Raw genomic sequence first — 19,117 nt, 5'->3', positions numbered from 1 at the left:
AAAGAGGGTTTTGAAAACAACCTCAGGTTGCATTCTGGAAAGACCATATGCTGGATCCTTTAGCGTGGGTTTCATTTCTTGCAGACGATGAAAAGGGTAGTCACTTGATAACAAGAGGAGACAGAGGCCAGAGCTTCCCCCTTAAGCTTCTTAGCCTCCTCCCAGATCTTGCTCTTCTCCTTACTGCACCTAGAGCATCACTAAATGCTACCACTTAACCTAGTGGTTTTGGGTGGGACAGACTTTTTCAAAAGGAACATGTGCTAAAGATCAAAGTATACCTACAAAAACACATCTGAAAGCTCCAGGCTGTTGAACAGCTTGATAGAAAAATGCTATAAATAGTCACTGGAGGAAGATGTGATGCTTCTGCCAGACACCAGAGGAAAGCAGGTGTCTCTTCAGGCAAATCATACATTTTTATGAATGTCTAGTCAAGCGTTACAGCTTTCAGTCACTGCTGTAGGGTAATTCCCAATAACCCTCATAATTATTTCCTGTCTTTCTAAGGAAGTCAAGAGGGAGAAAATTTTTGTTTTTTTTAAAAAAGACACCAACCATGGCTCGTTTAGAACATGCACCTGGGAGAGCTGTCACACTTCATATTTGTATTTTACCTTGCTCTTGGGTACAGCATACATAACACGACCTTTGCTCCTACAGGAGAGAGGGGAAGGAGAAAGCTTTTCCTCCCAAGTGCCAGCTGATTGTCGTGCAGGGTAACTGCCTGCAGAACCAAGCCACAGTAGGTATTCAGACTTCTAATTAAGGGGAGATGTAAAGCCAGATGTGGTCCTCTTAAATGGCACAGCTTCCCTTGCTACTGCAGCTGTTCCGTGGGGCTGGAACAGAGCAGCCACACTGGCGAGCTCCCTGCAGGCTGAGCGCTAGCAAAAGCCAGCTTGGCTTGTAGGTCACAAGTTACCGCCTACTCTTCAGAGCACTCTAAGGCAGTGCAGAAAAAGTCCTCAAGTCTCATGGATTTAGTAGTGTAACACTTGATAAGATACAGGAGCAAAATAACACTGAATAGGGATGACAGTTCTCCCTGTTTATAATTCAGCGCCAAGTAACAGTGAATATGATCTCAAGACCAGTATTAATGTCATCCATAGCTTAAGTATGCATTTAAGCCAGATTTTTTTAACCTAGAGTTGCCCTCTTAATCACAAGACTCAGGCCTTGATTTTATTTTTATTTTGAAAGCAAGTTGGGAAAGTTTACAAAACCTGACCAAGAAAAAAATTACGAAAATATTTAACTGGATTCATCTTTGGTTACTTCTTATTGCAGTTCCAATAAAACATACACCAGTTCTATAGTTCAAAAAAAAGAAAGTCAATCAACATAAAAACAAGACGTGCTTTCTTTACATATTCATAAATATCCACAATATTAGAAAAGGTTTTTTGCAAAGAATTTTTTTTCTGGCAGTGTTAACTTACTATTATACACAGGCTACAAACTTCTTCCTAAGCCTTTAATTACAAGTTGAGCTATTTACAGACTGCAAAATATTAAGACGTAAAACTCCTTCATAAATACGAAAATAGATCATCTCGCAAAGATCTTTATACTTAATCAAATATCTGGCTGCCCCTCCTCCCAAAAGAAAGGTTATTCGTTTTGCATAGAAATGTAGTGACATGCAATATAAACAATAGCATTAAGTGCAAACAGGAATTATTCAAGTGTCTTTAGTTGTACTGGCAAAAAAATACCAATGTTCTGTTACACATAATACATCAATGCCTCTCCAACAAGTATAAGTCTACTATAGCCCCTTGTCTGCACTGCTTTAGAGGGGCAGCAATTCACATGCATTCTCTTAGTTGCATTTTATCAACCTCAACAAAAATAGCTTATAACAGACATTTAAATGAATTCAACATAGAAAGATTTAAAGTGAATTAAAAATATCTTTTATCTCTTCAGGGAACCTAGCAATGTGTAGAAAGTGTTTTAAAAGAGCAAGAACTGCTCCCATAAGAAAGTCAAAAATCATGATAAAATCCGATCACAGTAAAACTTTGTCACATCACTATAAAACAAGGAGTTCGCTGACCACATGTTTGTATTCATGTTCACCAGTAGCTGTCAGAAAGTGGCCCCCAGTAGAAAAGCACTCTCAGGTAGGCAGAAGACCTAGCAGTATTTACTAGGTGCAACCTAGGTTCAGCTTTACACAACCAAAGGGATGAGACGTAGTGAGTGCCAACTGCATCCAGACCCTTGGAAGCACTGGGCTTTAGCAAGCACTTAGCTATTTTAAAGTGGCCTTCTACTCCAGTTTCATACACATGCCTCTTTTCCCATGCAGACCACAAATACAGGAAAGGCCTGAGCCGCTATTCCTTGGCGTTTCTGACATCTCCACCTCAGTACAAAGAGCTAGAAAAGCTGATAGATGTGCCCTATGCATGTCAACTGGCTGTGCTTAGGGTAGACATCAAAAAAAAAAAAAAATGTAGCCATGCTGCTTTGTGAGGGAGCTATTTCGAGCAGGGAAGCATTTTAAGAGACAGTGGTGTAAGAACAGAGGAGGTCACTGTAATGGGGGCCACAGAGGTACCCCAAGGCTGACTGCACAGGCTTTGCAGTCAGTGTCAGGGAGGGCAACAGGCTTCATGATGAGGGGTCAGCGCTGACAATCAGGGCTAATGCAAGGCCGCAGAGCGGCCGGAGGTGTGCGTGTGCTCTCCGATGAGGCTGCAGGCAGCTTCCTCGCAGCCTGGTGATCCAGAAGTAAACTATTCCTTGTTATTGCTTGTTTGTCTGAAGTCACACACCTAAATGCATCTTGTGACGACAGAAGCTGGTGCTGATGGTTTCCCTCCCGAACGATTACAACTGTATGAAACTTAAAAAAGGGAGGGGTGCGGAGGAAGTGGGCACCAGGCAGGCAACTAGGTGGCTAAAATGTTCTGCTGACTGTCTCCCTGTCCTCCATGGAAATTACACACACAGAGTGCCAGCTACACAAGCTGCTCTGCACTCTGCAGACACCAGTCTTGCAGACAGGGTACACAAGATGGACTGTCTACAGACCAGCACCTTCAAGAGGCAGAGAGGTGTGGGCCAAAAGGGGTGATCTTGGTAAGGGCAGGCATTTTTTCTTTCAAACTGCTAACAGCTCCCTAATCTGGCATGGACCACACTAAGTAACTCAGCAACACTGGGTTTCTTGTTTAATTCTGTGCAGCCACTGCAAAGGGATAATTGCTGCTTAGTTCAACATGGATTTCACAAGAAGAAATAATTATTAGCTCACAAAGTGATTCCCTACACCTCTGGAAAGATAAGCATCTAAGCCAAGAAAGAACGCAGGCTTTCTCCATTCTTTCTTTGAGATAGGAAAAGAGTAGGAAAAGAGTAGGAATACACTTGCTTTTGTCAGAGACTAGCTTACATTTCCATCCTTACAAGAGAGCAGGAAGGGAGTAGCAGGCTGCCTGGGTGAAATTCTGGTCTCTACTGCATCACCATCTGCTCAGCAGGCACGCAATGCATACCTCAGTTAGGAATGATAACATAGGTTAAAAAGAAAAATCCTGTGTTGTTGGGACAACGATAATGGAAAAGGGCAGGATCATGCACAAACATCATCATAGAACAAGCTTTCCTGTATATCACATCCCAGAGCGGGGATCTCTGACACTGGTTCCAGCAAGCAACATGAAAGCTCGTGCTGCTGCTTCTTTCATATGTACCTGCTGGTGGAAGAAAGGAAAGAAAGAAAAAGATCATCCTACTCAGTGAGACAACAGAAGACAACAGCTTCTTTCTGCAGAAGAAAAAAAAAGTTAATTTGGGACAAGCTAATTTTCTTCAGCTTGACAATTCAAAGCCCTTCTGTGAGTCTACTGTCTACCCTCCTCCAAGAGCACTTGGATGGCTGCAACACTGCTGGCAGCTTCCCCTGGGCAGGGGATTCCTGTCCTCCGTCAAGCAGCCTGGTTTTAAATAAGAAGCCATCATTACTGCAGTGATATCAATGAGATGGGATGTCGTACCAGAGAGGAGGTGGATATGACCCTTCTAGCTCTGTGGTACTAGTCGACTGTGATCTAGATATTGCATTTAATCAACTATTCTGCAGAAACAGATCACGATGTCCATTCAGCGCTTCAGAGGTAAGAGCCCACCCCCCCAAAAGCTCAGTACAACTGGTACTTTCACTGGCAGTTTCTCCAGAAGACCGGAAAGGACAATGCCTGGAATATGGCTCTCCTCTTGTGCCCTGGGCAAATCTTCCTCTACATTTGGGTTCAGGTACATGAAAAGCTATGCAAGCAGGAGAGCGGTGCTTACCACAGCCCGCTTTCCCCTACTAATGTATTACACACCATTACCAAATCCCAAGGGAAAATGAAACACCAGGGAACAGATTCTTCTTGTTAATCACAAAGTACTTGTCATGTGGCTCAGCCTGCAGATTGTGACCAGCATGAGGGGTTTTGTTTTTGCTGCTTTTGAAAGAAGAGCTTGTTTAATGCTGCAACAGCATTCACAGCCGCTCTGAGACCAGAGAGCACTCCTATCTGCTCAACATAGCTCTGTGCCCATTTCTAAAACAGAGGCTCCAACTCATGTGCACTGCTGCAGAATGTTAATGCAAAATCTGCAGTGGTTTAGAGCAGCTGGTCAGTCAGAGAAGAGGAAAAGCCTAAGGGTCACTCTTTCTACCCAACATGGAGCTTAAGGCCTTGAAATGCTCCATGCAGGAATCCAAGTCAAACTATTTACATGGTGCCTGCTCTGGCTGCTGCCTCTTGGAAGGACTGTGGGGCCCACATGGCCATTCTGGCTGGAATAGTTCCCCCTCCTAATACAAAGCAGGGAAAGGAATAAGCACAGTTTGAAATAAAGGTAAAATAGTCAGTCTCTCCGGACACTGTCTGCAGCTATCTGTTTGACAGCCAGTTTCTACCATCTGCTGAGTCTCTTTCAAATGTGAACCCCAGCACTATAGAAAAACAGAGTTTAAGCGACTGGGAACAACTGTTCCCTCAAGGACACGTTCAGTTTTAGCCTTCTCTTCATATGTCACAAGTTGACTGCGTGCTGCCACTTGCTGAGATGTCAGAGGAGGTCTGAGACAACAGGACAGGACTCTTCCCATCCTGCTCCCTGAAGGACCATGCCCCTCTCTCCAGCTCAGTGGAAGGACTAACACTGAACAGAGGCTTTGGAGACTCTAGCGGAGTATTTTTCAGTAGGTCATCTTCCACCTCCATCTCTTCAGACGGGAGACAACCCACAAACACTTGTGAAGAGCCATGTCCCTCAGAGTTCACCGAATTCTCAACTGGGAGCTTTTTGTAAGACAGCGGCTCAGGCTGGGCCAGCACTAGTGGCTGATTACATGCTGGCTCTCCACATGTGTCCTCAACAGGGCAAAACCCATTTTCCTCCTGGGCCACTGGCCCATCTGAACAGTCCATATCTTCTTCTTGTCCTGGTATGGGAAGAAATTCTGGCCTATGAGGCTTGGCTTGAAAGGGGGGAATCTCTGACACACCATATTTACTGCTACTCAGGAGTTTTTGCCGAACCTCTGCACCTAGCTGGGTTGGGTCACACCTGCTGACAGTTGAAGACAGTCCCCCAAACAGGCCATATTCCTTGTGCGGCAATTCAGGAGAGAGCGGAAGTGATCTGCATCTCCTCCCAGGAAGAAGGGAGAATTCTTGCCAGTCTGTGCTATACGCCTGCCGTAACTGGGACTGGCTGGCTTTCAGGCCTCCACCTGCCTCTGGAGAATGCAAGTCAAACACAAGGGAGATCACAGACTTGCTTGGCATGTCAAAGAATTTGATCTTCCCCCCCTTGAGGTCCTCCCGGGCACTGAAGGGATTAACTTTCCGGCCTAACCCTTTGTTTGGTGTATAGTAGGGGTCCTGCACATTTATCTTCCTGGAAGGCTTGCGGGAGAAGATATCTGACTGGCTGCGTGACAACCAGATATTACGGCGTGGACGAGGTGACTTGGGTGGGATCTTATCATCCAGGGAACTCAATCGTTTTACTCCTGGTCCTTTTTCAGTTGACCCTGAGCAGAAGAAAAGAAATACTCTTAGTTTAACAGAGCTATATGCCCGCATGTCTGCGTACTCACAGAACCTTCATGACAACTGTAAAGAAAAAGCTGCATTTCTGATGTTCTAAAGTATCTTCCATAAGCACGTTTGCTCATTCCTTACAAGTTCCAGCACAAACACAAGGACATCCTTCCCTTCTCCTCAGTGTATTCCTGGTTTCACACGTGGAGATTTGGCAGCCCTGTCCATAGGACCTTTTAAGTGTAAGGCAGTCAAAACTACATTTTTTTTTAATTTACTCATGCCTCAGGCTAATTAAAAGTCATCTTGAAGCCTTGAGGAAATGCAAATTCATTTAATGCCATCTTACTTCTCTAGGCAGAGAAACAGGACTGCTTCTTTTTCATTTTATGATCAAATTTGCCACCTGCATTATGGGGGATGCTAATTTGGCAGGACAATATTGTCTTCAGAAAAAACAAAGGAAAGGAAACTGTACAAAAATACGTTAGGAATGAAGAAGTCTTTCCCTCTTCTATCCAAACACTGTCTTTTAGGCCCCCTTCAAACCTCCCTGCTGCCAGTACACTGACAGAGCAGAGATGGCACAGGGTGGGCTTGGAGAAGAACAATTTGCATGTTTCTAGATTTATCATCCTCGCTTCCAGCAGAGGTTGCCCAAGATCTCTTGATGATACTGACCATAAAAAGAGAGAAAGTAGAAAATATAGTTGCCAAAGGAACCGGGACTTTTTCACCCCAATGGGAAAAGTGTAAGACCAAATAAACGCCTCTCCTGATACCATGAAGAGTTTAAATCATTCCTTCCCCGCCTTCATTCTGTACATTAACCAATGCAGAAACTAGGGACATGAGTTTGACTCTAATGAATAAGAGTTAAATAATAATACACACGCATGTGTGTATTTATTTGCGCACATGCACATATGTGCACGCCCGTACACACACACATATATCTCTATAAAAGCTTTGTCACTAGAACAGGGTGGGAAATTTGTAGTTGTTTTAGGAAAAGATGCTAACTCCTTGAATGTTTGGAACATGCATCTGCCACTGGCTCTCAAGGTGCCTCTGAAGAGCTGTGGTAGGGCAATAAAAAACATATATAAAGAAGTGCTATCGCCTTTTGATTACCACTTCCAGAATAAGTACATATGTATTTCCACTTTTCCCTTTAAATACTGCCTCAGTTTAGACTGTTGTCACTCCGCCTAGGAAAGACTATGCAGGTCAAAGAACAGCATGTAACACTTCTCCAGGAAGATGCAAATCTGACATGTACTCCAAAGGGAGAATGCCAGGAAAATGAAGACTTTTAAACTCACGCCTCTTTTAGATGCTTTCCAGGTGTGGGAGAACTACCACATGCATGCACTCCACGTGGTCTGCAATACAGAACTTACTTCAATTGATAACAATATTATAGACAGATATATATATGTATATATATTGTGTATTTATATATACACAATATGAGAAACTATTGTTACTGTATTCTAAGTTTCCAATTGCCAGAAGTGTGCTAACATAAAAGATATCTAGAGCCAGAATATGCCCCAGCCTATAAGAACTGCTTACAGTTTGCTCCTCACACTAGGTGGCACTAGATGGCTTTAGAGAAAGCCCTTCAAGGCCAGCCTTCCCAAGCAGATCTGGGATTCATCTTTTCTCCAGTCTTTCAGAGTATTTCTGGGTACTTTATAATACTCTTGCATTTTCTCTGCTCTTCCTCCTGAAGGAATTTAAGAAGCTTCTAAGTGTTGCATGTAACATACACTTATGTATATGCACTAAGTATGGCAGGGACAAAGCAAAAGTTGATGGATTTCCATATACTGTTAGCAACTTACAAAACCATTCCCAAATGAACTCGAAACTTCCCCTCAAGAGCTTGTGGGCAGAATCTTTTGAGGCACTTTAAGAAACAGTTAGCTGTTCTTTCCCAAAGGACACTGCAGTGCAAAGTATACAGCATTGTTCCCAAATAATTTTCAGGCTTTGAGTAAAATCGTTCAGAAGCTGTAAATAATACCATATATAGCTGAAATTCCAGTCTTCAAAATATGAAGCATTGAACACTCTTGCTATTAGCCTGCAGGAATGTTTGTACAATACAAACACACACCTTTGGGTTTTCTTTCATTGTTGTCAAGGTTCAAAAACTTTCTCTCCCTCTCCGAGTCCTCATTTCTCAGGCGGTTTAAAATCTCCTCCAGTGTTATGACAATATCAGCAAATGAAGGACGCAACTTTGGATCCATCTGTGAATGAACACGAATCAAAGAGTTCATGCGGGTTTGCCCATGCTATTCTACTTACACAGTGGACAGAGGGACTATCTGAAGAAACTGAGGAAATTCAAAACCATTTTAAGTGTGTTGCCATTGCAAAAAACCTAAGTAAAGCAGGGGAAAAGCAGTATTCTGTCCCACTTTATGTCTATTATACCTCTCACATTTAATTATCAAGTTGCAAACATCCTGTTATGAGGACACATTTTAAATTGAAAAGGTGGGAAGCTGTTAGGTTCAGGGCTTCAGAGGGGGTTTTGTTGTTTTAAACAGCTTTCATAGTTCAAGGATTTCTTTCTGGACTCCTGTAACCAGCCAGAGGTTATATATCAACGTTATTTCAAAACGTGGCTGAAGCAATAAGGATTAAGCAGAGCAACTTGGCTATGTCATTCTTTAAAAGTTTGTAATTCTTCCATGATCTCCTTGTGACTTTAATCGAAACCCACCCAAATGGTATTGCTGATTTTTAAGTTTAAACGTTGTATCTTTCCATCTGTAATTAGCCTTACTACTTGGTGTACTGGTATGTCTTGTAAGGAAGCAAGATTGGTTATATAATTTGACAAAGTAATACAGCAGAAAAAAAAATATCCATCTTTGCCAAGTAAAATACACCCCGCCAGTCATCAGTATGTGTTCAATTTGTATTTATCAGTATGTATTTATTTATTCACCCTAGCAAAAATGGATCTCTAAACAAAGTTCAACACAAACTGTACTAGAGGGCAAGCAGCTTAATAGAAGTAGTAACTCAGAAGGCATTTCATAATTTTGAACATTTAATCTGTATATGTGTTACAGGTTTAACTACTGTAGGTAGCAGTGTCTAATTCAGCAGCTGAAAGTTAACCTCATTACACTATTAAAAAAGATTCCACTTGACCTGATTCCTGTTCCCAGCCCTCTACAGGCTTTTTCAGAGCAGACAAGCCCAGGCAGATCTCACCTCTAGCACAAAGGACACACTGGTGCTTTGTAAACAAAAAACCCCAAAGACCTCCCAGATACTGCCTTGCAGGTCCTACAAGATGGATCTTTCTGAAGAGCATTGGTATGATCAGCAGTGCCAGAATGCCTTCTAGCAACACAGGGTAAAGGCTAAAAATTCATATGTACAGTAATAAAAACCAAACAAATCAATCACACTTGAAGAGCTCAAGAGCAGCAAGAAAGTTGTTCTAATGCAGTAGCTGGAATTTCCTGGCATAGAAAAACATCTTTTTCTGCTTTCCATATTTCACTGAAAGAGTAGGGCAGGGGCAACACCACAATACGCACTCTGTACTTTGACAAATTTACTGATTTGGGAAGCTTAGGGAGCTGTTGCAAACTACAAGAAGCAAGAAGAGCTCTCTGGCTATTTTAATTTCTGCTAGGTAAGATCCAGGACAAGTGCAGCGATGAAAAAGTGACACAGAGCAACATTTCCCTCTTCTGTCCCTGAGCAGTCCAGACTCTGCTCAAATGGAATAAAAGGTTCTTCCTCAATGCAGCAGTTGCCCACAGCTCAGCTCATGCTGGTAAGCTTTTTGCATGATCGTGCATGATTACGTTTACAAGTATTCGCACAAGTAGGCTTATAGTTGCTGGGGAGCCTTGAGTTTTAAACTTCCTTGCATGTACTTATTTTAAAAAAAAAACCAAACACTTCATAACAGCAGACTAAAGCTCATACATGTCAGTTTTCACTAGTTTTTTTAGGTTGCCCTAAAACACATATGCTAATTGTAGAAAACCCCAGGGCTTTGCACATTAGTTCAGCTAATCAGCTGAGCTACATAGTTTGCACTGTTTGTTGACCTATTAAATAATTTAAAAAGCTATATAAACGTTCATGTCTAAGAGTAAATTATCCCACGGATCACCTATTACTGAAGCACAACATGCTTAGGAAGATAAGAAAACCTTATCTGTTCACCGCCTTTTTCCTTCTACTAGGTAAGTGTGGCATGCTCCACACTGAAATCAGCATATTAATGGCTTGATCAAAACACAGTAATTTCCACTTTCAGTTCAGGGAAGGGATGTTTATTATGCAGGAAACAGCATTTTATGATAATCAGTAGGAGAAAATCCTTTTTTTCTGAACACACCAAATTCTTAGATGAGAATGTAAGATCAGTCACTTCCCCTTTCTTCATGAGTAGTTTTACTCTGAATTTCACTGTACTGAAAAATTGCTTTAAATCATGCACCATGTGTTTGGATACATTACAATTTCTGGAGTCTACAGGTGGGAGTTGAGGCTTCCAAAGTCAAATCCTACCTCTAGCCAAACCCCTTAGTGCATGTGTAGTCAAAACGCTTCACGAACATGAGTCAGACATACCACTGTCCTGGTGACACAAGCTCCACTGTACTAAGGTGAAATCAGAGGAGTGAAGTAGCTTGTCCAGAGTAAGTTCCACAACCATTTTTAGAGTTAAATTATGCTATCTTGTGTCAAGAGCAGTAATCAGCCCCACCTGCTCACATCCCCACCTTTATACCACTCTCCCCTTGAGCAGGTACATTTGTACTAACACAAAGTAGAAGAGCGAGCTTGGGACAAAAACAAGCATCAAAAGCATGGAGTAATGAGCCTTTTCTTACAAACACTTGGACACAGTGCTGGTATTGGCTCCAGCCTGGCCTGGTTGTGGAGTCCTGGGCAAAGTTTTGTGCAACACAATTTTTAGAAGTTGCCTCAACTTAAGTTGTGCAAACTGGACATTCCCATTCAGCTGAATCTGGTAGAAGTTCAGGTTCTCTTACTTCATATAAACCAGTTTACTATACAAAAGTACTAGCAATCTCTTATGGGATATCCCACAAAAGAGATCTATTTCCTTGGAACATACTGAGGAGCCATGAAGGTATCCAGCACTAACTGTTACAATTTTACTTGTATAACTGGCAGAAAATTTACTCCATACAGCACAGCCTATAGCCTTACTGATAACTAAATAATTACTGTCCAAGTTTGGGTTTTTTGGAACACAGGCTAGGGATCTGGAGGTTTATCCCACTTTCCAAAAGGCAGCATATAGAAACTTCAGAGTATTTCAGTGTCTGCTCTGGATTTGTTTGTCCCCTCTGTTTTAAGAGCTCAGAATTCTTTCTTCACAGCTCAGTAGGTCTGTACACAAAAAACAGCTGGATTTTGTCAGCCTGAGGGCCAGCCAGTGCCAATAGCATACAACTGGTTATGATCAGCTGGAGCAGCCTGCAAGAAGCTGTTCAGTGTGCCAGACCTGTTTGTTTGGCATGACAGAACACAGTATTGCAAAAACACAAGATAGAGCTTTTTGCAAGGGGAAGGGAAGGCTTATAAAAACTGTGAGACTTTCTGGGTTATCGGAATGTATGCTGCTTTTATAGGTAGGCTCTTCAAGTCTCTTCTGTAAATGCTTTAAGCTCTATCTTCAAAAGCCAGAAGGATTTAGAGAACTCTGGTTTAGGCCTCTCCCCTTCAGGTAAGATACTCACATTACAGCAGTTGAAGGCCAGCTGGAGGAAGTCAGGGGGACAGTCTCCCACCATGTGCTGGAAGGCATCATAATCCAATCCAAAATTCTGTACAAAAAAACCACAGCAAAAAGATATAAATGAGGTCTTCTATCTGGCCCAAAGCATCTTCTTTTCAGGGGGTCCCTAACATGGAGTTGTTGGGAATAACAAGGAACACCATCTCTCAGCAGTCACGTAACACAGGATTTTGAAAAAACTTCATGCATACTCCGAACTGCGGCATTCCCAGTGGGGATTACTTGATCCAAGATACCTGTAAAAGAATAGGCTAACTTCAAAGCCCATCCTTCTTCCTGGACTCAGCTGCAATCCACTGCACTTGAAGTGTTGCCTGTGTGGATCTGGAAGCAATATCTTATACTATTATGTTTCGCCATGGTGACTTTCACAGTGTAAATTAATAGCTAGAGGCTTCGCTATCATGAAAATTTATCCATTAAAATGGTTAATTTTTCAGTGGGTGGCAGACTGGTAATACAAATTATCCAGTTAAATGCATTTCCGTAAAACATGAAGGGTAGAGAAGCAATAGGATGTCTTATTTACTGCAGTTCAAGACCTAAGCAATTTTGCATTTTCAGAACCGGAGGGGGATAGACAATTTAGAAGACAGGCCCCACCCCAGAGGGCCAAAAGCTGCTCTGCAGATGGGACCCAACCAAAAGTGAACTGAAGAAAGTAAGAAGTATCTCATTTTATTGGTTGATTCTAGCTCAGATCCACAGTGCTTAGCACAGTCTATGCAAAAATCAGGGTCAGCTTATTTTAGCTGGTGCTAACATAGCTCCTGCCCCTTTCACAAGGAGGGGGCGCTTAGTGGATGCAGTGTGCCAGAGGTGCTCTGTTCTGAATCTGGCAAGAAGTTCTGTATGAGCTATCAGTCTACGAAAGGAAGGTCACTGCAATGCTCTCAGTGTTCTGCCAGTTTGGGGCAGAAAGGATTTCCCATGAGGACTGCAGCTGGACAAAGTCTCTGTGAAAGTGTCTTCAGTGGAGCTTCTTACAATAACAGCAGAGAAGAACAAAAGCCTTTTACAGGCTATTTTTAATGTAACACCTATTCATCGTATCTTTGGCAGCAGTGCCAGAAGTTATAAAGGCCAGCCATTATCATGGCATACTTACCACCTCCCACCGATGTTATAAATGTAACCACTTACTTCTGTGCGAGGGAGATAGTCTGGATCTGCCTGTATTCTTGCTATAATCTCACACAGAATTATACCATAGGAGAACACATCTGCCTGAGAGAGAAAAAAATAAATAGCCACATGGTTCAGCCATGAATACTCAGCGTTCTTATCTGCCTCAAAGTTTCTCCTTACCCCAAACGGTTATCATGAAACAACCGTGTGAAGAAACACATGCTCACAGTAATGCATTCTTATTGCACAAATAGCAATGATAACTTTAAAACTCTTTCAAGAAAAAAAAAACCAAACCACTCTTAATTTAGCAGTTTTTTTAAAAAAATTGAAAAAAAAATCCTTCCTTGCAAAAAGAATGGTGAAGTTACATTTGATGTCTTACAGACGGGAGTAATTAAAAACATAGCCAAAACATGACATGCCCAGATATCACTGTGGTTAGAAAGACAGGTTTAGAATACACATGACCACAGCTTATCAAGAACATTAACACTGTTTTTAAGAAAAATTACATTTTTTCCTTCTCACAGTTCAGTACCTCTGGAGAAAACAGTGTCTTTCCCAAAGCTTGAGGTGTCTAGAAACACTGTACACCAGCATGAGTTTCCACTGAAATTTCCATGGTGCTTAGTGCTTATCTGACTACCCCTGGAGCTGCACAGTTCCTCAGATTTCCACCCACCTGAATTTTTCATGTAATAAAATTTAGGAAGAGATGGAACACAAGTCTACAGAGCAGAAGCCAGCATTCCTCATCCCTTATATATCAGGCAGGCTTATATGTCATCTTTCATGCTGATGAGGCATGAGACCTGCTTCCTCTTTAGTCCACCATGCCTTAGGGCTAGTGAAGAATGTGGCACCACAGATTTGGGTACTTTATTATTAATTTAGGTCAACTGGAACTCTTAAAAAAAAATCTTTGAAATGGTAATTATTACATTCATTACTGAGGTAGCTACTGCTTTCCTGCAACTTAAAAGTACCACCAATTAAACAGACTATTGACTGCTAAATATAAAAAGGTACAGGATGTGGCCTTTATCATAGAAAAGCTGCACTTGCAGGGCTGAAGTAGACTATGTTACACATGGGAGAGAAAATCCTGTGTAAAGAAGAGCTTGATTGAAAATACTATTTCTAAAATCCAGTGTGATCTGATCCTCCTCTGAAAGAAACATTCCCCAATGCTCAAATAGGAAAACTTAGAAATACCTTTGGAGAACATTTTTATCCAGGTATCTTACCTTGAGAAATATTAATATTTTTTTTTTTTTAATTAAAATTCTTGTACAGGTTTACATACAGACTTTTTACTTATACCCAGATTTCTATAACGTATGGTCAGGGAAGAAACTTCACTACGTTTCTTGCGAGACTTTGGTTAAATTAAGCTGTGTTAGGTCAACAAGCCACTACCATGTTTCTGCATGTGGAGTGTTTCAGAATGGAAATAACGTAACAATGAATTATGCTGAAGGTAATTCCATTTCCCTATAGGAATCCACATAATTTAAGTAAAAGTATTAGCTATTCAACTCATGCTGTTGCTGTCCCTGAGTCTCAATGACCTACTGAGGACAGAAATGTCACAAATGAAAACAACAATAATTTTAGTGTTATGGAAATTCTAAATCTTGTATACAGTAATTGAAGAGAAACATCTGACAGCTAAAGGCCATTTATATCATGTTCCTACCTTTTCATTGTAAGGTTCATCTCTGAGAACTTCTGGTGCCATCCAGAAGGGAGAACCCACAACTGGTAACTTCTCACTGTATAGATATGGGATAGACAGGGGAAACAGCAGTGGGGGGTGGGGACAGAGAGAGAAAAAACATTAATTAACTGCTCAGGCATTGCTACTAACTTTCCATAACTCCAAATATCTGCAGAAGCTTTCACCAGAGGGAAGTCAATACAAGTGGGTTGCATAACATACTGTAGTTTACACTGGCTTCCTACTGGAGTCACTGAAACATTCAATAGCAGGAAGGGAAGGTGAAAGAAGAAGAAAGGTTCGATCAATTACTCATATGGCCACTTAAAAAAAAAATAAATGTTTTATTTTAAGGTCATGGCTGTTCCATAGTTTTGGTTTCCAAACTCTTGGCAGTGTGGGCTCCTTCATCTATACATAGAAAGGTTTGAGGACATCAGTTTTGGGCTAGACGTCAAATCCTCCATTCATGCAGCAAGGCACGCGGGTTTCCACCCCTACGTGCATACCAATAAGCAGCTCTGAAAGTATGCAGCACAGCCTGCTTGCAAAGTGTGTTTTAAAAAAAAAGTCAATATTGACCAGATGAATCTTTGAATAGGGAAACATTAAAAGTAATCAGAATAGAGAGGATTTGAAAACTTTGCAGTGTTTCCATATGGCTGAATACAGGGGCCTTAAGACCAACTTCCAGCTTGCCACCCAGCTTGACCTTGAAGGAATACCTTTTTTTTTAAAAAAAAAAAAAAAAGCCTCTGAAGGCCTCAAAATAGCGTGGCTTGCTAGCCAGCAAACCAGAAACAATAAAACTGCATTTGAAAATGGAGGTAAAGACTAGATCAAACCAAAATTGTGGCAATGTAACAACTGTATTGGGTGTTTTAGTATCAAGCTACCTTAACTTTAGCTATTACCGTACTCTCAGTTTTCAGGGCACCTCAAAACTGGCTATTAAAAACATCTTAAGGCACCTTGTGGCACCCTCCTGATTTTGTGATGGGTTCATACGAATACAGCTGAAGCTTTCAGCACCTTAAAGGGCAGAGATTCCACAGAAGCGTAAGAGATACACGTTGGCTGTACTTATCAGTAGCTTGGAAATCTAGATGTTCGCTTTGTTAAGCTTTTAGATCAATATTTCATCAACGTTAATGCAAGCTTCAGACCTCCCAAGATACGGTTTTAGGCTATGTGCAGTTTAAAAACAGTGCCTAGCTGAGATGAACTTTTATTGTTTTCTTTGCAGTGAAAAAGCACTGGAAGGCTTTTTATTTTACGCAGAATCACGCACTGAAGAAAATCTGACAGCACATTCCACAGTCAGAATGCTCTGAAATATACAAGTCAATATACAGAGAGAACAATGAAATCCTTGTCCTTGGTTTCCCTAACGGAGGGATAACAAAAGGACTATTTCCAACTGTGGCAATAGCTTGTGACAGTCACCTGCACTCAAATGAGTTAAGATTATAGTTTCATCCTAGGGAGAGCAAAATGGTGACCTACCGTTAGACAGTAATTTTAATATCTCTTTGTTATAAACCTGGATCTTGAAAACTAACTCAGTGGATAAAGAATAATACTGGAATGCCACTGAATATTGTTTATGAAAATGGAAAGAAGCTAATTAAAATTGTTTGGAATCAACAGGGGACATTTATTACAAAATCATCCCAATCCAGAATGCTGGACAGTATTTTTGTGTTTGCTTTGTTGTGTTTCGGGTTTTTTAAAACCAAAATTCCCAAGTACCTGCTTAGAAGATCTACTGAAAAGCTTCAGTAAATTGTCTACTCACTGGAGCGTTTCTGAAGAATAAATGTCACCACTAAATCTATCAAAATGGACAGGAATTAAGGCTGGAACATTTTGGTCATCCAGCCTGCAGTTCTAGACTGAAGACTGAAGATATTTTTTGCAAATTTTTATCAGAACACAATAACCGCCTCAGGGATCCAGCTCATTAGAGCTTCTGACCTGCAGTCATACTGCAACTCTTGCTGTATTTTAATTAGTTTACATACCTGTGATCAGGAATTTTCTCTGCTAAACCAAAGTCTCCCACTATTGCAGAGTATCCATTCTCATCATGTTTTATTAAGCAGTTCTGGGGGGAGAAAAAAAACACTGAAGAGTTATTGTCTGGGCATGAAACCCATTCGCCATTTGTTTTGTTTTTAATCTGGAACAAGACTATAAGATATTGTTTGGAAGACATTAATCTATGAGAAGGCTTTTGCCTGAAAGCAGCCACCCTTTTCCCCTACCCTCCCCCCTGCACAATCACATGTCTGTCAAACTTAAGATGCTGCAAACAGCCTTACACTTAGTTAATAATCCACTTAAAAACTTGCTGAGAAAGCAGGCAGCCACAGGCAGCACGTAGCCAGCTAGGTTCTAACAAGAATTAAGATGATTTAGCTCCCTTACTGCTTAAGAATGCAACACATGCTGTTCGCTACAACACCTTAAATTTTCTCTTTACAATTTGCCTGTACCTGACCAGAATACAAGATCAGAACAGACTCTAAATGCCTTTGCATATTTTGCTTCATTAACTACTGAGAAGGAACTCAGTGCTTTGCAGTAATTTTCATCAGAAAATACAAGAAGTGATAAAGTTATATGTGCTTTTAAAGTCTCAAAGTTATTCTACAGTACATCATAAAACATGATTTAAGAGAAAAGACTAATAAAGAAAAGCTGTCAATCTCTTCCTTTCAGATGTGCCCTCCAGTGTCAGGAGGGAAGGCAATTTAATGTCACACACAGATAATTCTGGTCTGGCAGCATCACATCACACAGGGTATTATTGATTTATTTTTGTTATTTATTTACAACTCTGAGAAATATGCTTTGACCACTTCAGTACCACATCTTTTCCCTTCTCACCGAATGAATCAATTGCTGACTACCCTAATTTTTTTTTCTGTCCTGCAATAGGTGGAGCAAGACAGAGAATTCATCCCTTCAGCACATGCCTTGCTCTCTATCCTTCTGCAGGCAGTACAATAGCCATGACAGGCAGCAAAACCACTGCCGACTCCTACAGAGTGGTACCCTGCATTAATTAGCTAAACAGCAGGAAACACTTTCTAGCTTTATTGTGCTTGGATGTAGAAAAGCCCCTTGCTGACCCCAGAGCATTAGCTTGTCTGTATAATGCAACTACCAAGAAAAGTGAGTCCCTTGTCTAAAAGATCAAGTTCAGGTCATCACTGTTTACATTAGTCAGAGATGACTCTGGCTCAGGCCATGAAGCGAGTTTTCTTCCTGCCAATTAAAAGGTTAAGCAAGCCACTCCTGCAATCATGTAAAGAAAATGCATGCCAGCCTCTTGAAACATATGCCAGGCTCCTGAGATACAAAGTTTTCTTTGCTTAGCATGACTTAAGTATAATGAGTACAGTTAGTTTGGGGATTCATAAACACGTACCAAGTTAAATCAATCATGCTTGCCCAAAGAGCAGCAAAGCTTCTCAGTTACGGGCTTTGTTATCTTTTATCAAAGAGCGCATTCATTCAGCTTGCCTCTGTTTAAACATTTGGCCACTATAAGTGGACTTAAAACTGAGAGGATAAAACTTTTCTGAAAAATCTTACTCAAATTATTCAGACAAGTGGAATTTCACTGTGTACCACACAGAAACAAGGCTATGAGGACACCAGAAATTTTGCAGTGTACAAGAATGCTGATAGTAGTTTATGCAGCAAAATATACAGGGTTATTTTCTGCCATAGATTCCTCAGCAATTTTAGATGATTTACAAGTCAATATTTTTAAAAAAAACCACTCTATAATTAATTTAAAAACTCGTTTTAAGATCTAGATTTCCTTCTTGCATTACCTTTGACTATTTACATTTTGTTCATTTTGAGTAGCAAGACTGCAGTAGTTCATTTTACCTTTTGGGTTTTGTGGATTAGGGTTATTCTCCAATAACCCCTGTTTTCCAAAATTTCAGGGGAACATTTAGAACCAGACTAAGAACTATTTTCAACATAAATAAAAATCTGTAGAAACATTTCTACTGACTTTAAGGTCTGCAATAATTTACAGAGCTGCTTTAATATCAGAATCACAGAATCCCAGGTTGGAAGGGACCTCAGGGATCATGTAGTCCAACCTTTCTAGGAAGAGCGGAGTCTAAACAAGATGGCTCAGCACCCTGTCCAGACGACTCTTGAAGGTGTCCAGTGTGGCCGAGTCAACCACTTCCCTGGGGAGGTTATTCCAATAGTTGACTGTCCTCAGTGTGAAAAATTTCCCTCTGGTGTCCAATCAGAATCTCCCCAAGAGCAATTTGTGTCCATTCCCCCTTGTCCTCTCCATGTGACTCTGTGTAAAAAGGGAGTCTCCCTCTTCTTTGTAACTACCCCTTA

The 19,117-nt window shown here is 41.1% G+C and overlaps 1 protein-coding gene across 4 annotated transcripts in view; it reads right to left on the bottom strand.

Moving 5' to 3' along the window:
• Positions 1–1,182: 1,182 nt before the first annotated feature.
• TESK2 (testis associated actin remodelling kinase 2) overlaps positions 1,183–19,117 on the bottom strand; it is an 84,047-nt gene continuing 66,112 nt past the window's right edge. For all 4 annotated transcript variants that reach the window (XM_064455206.1, XM_064455209.1, XM_064455210.1 and 1 more), the window contains 6 exons: positions 16,759–16,841; positions 14,714–14,789; positions 13,027–13,110; positions 11,825–11,911; positions 8,188–8,323; positions 1,183–6,052 (listed from right to left, as the gene is read on the bottom strand). In XM_064455206.1, coding sequence (XP_064311276.1) covers positions 5,040–6,052; positions 8,188–8,323; positions 11,825–11,911; positions 13,027–13,110; positions 14,714–14,789; positions 16,759–16,841 — 1,479 coding nt within the window. In that variant the 3' untranslated portion in view covers positions 1,183–5,039. The remainder of the gene's footprint in view (positions 6,053–8,187; positions 8,324–11,824; positions 11,912–13,026; positions 13,111–14,713; positions 14,790–16,758; positions 16,842–19,117) is intronic.

Source organism: Phalacrocorax carbo, chromosome 6 (assembly GCF_963921805.1).
Source record: "Phalacrocorax carbo chromosome 6, bPhaCar2.1, whole genome shotgun sequence".
Classification (NCBI taxonomy): Eukaryota; Metazoa; Chordata; class Aves; order Suliformes; family Phalacrocoracidae; genus Phalacrocorax; species Phalacrocorax carbo.
Note: the sequence above shows the minus strand (reverse complement) of the source record. Positions and strands in the feature narration are given on the sequence as shown.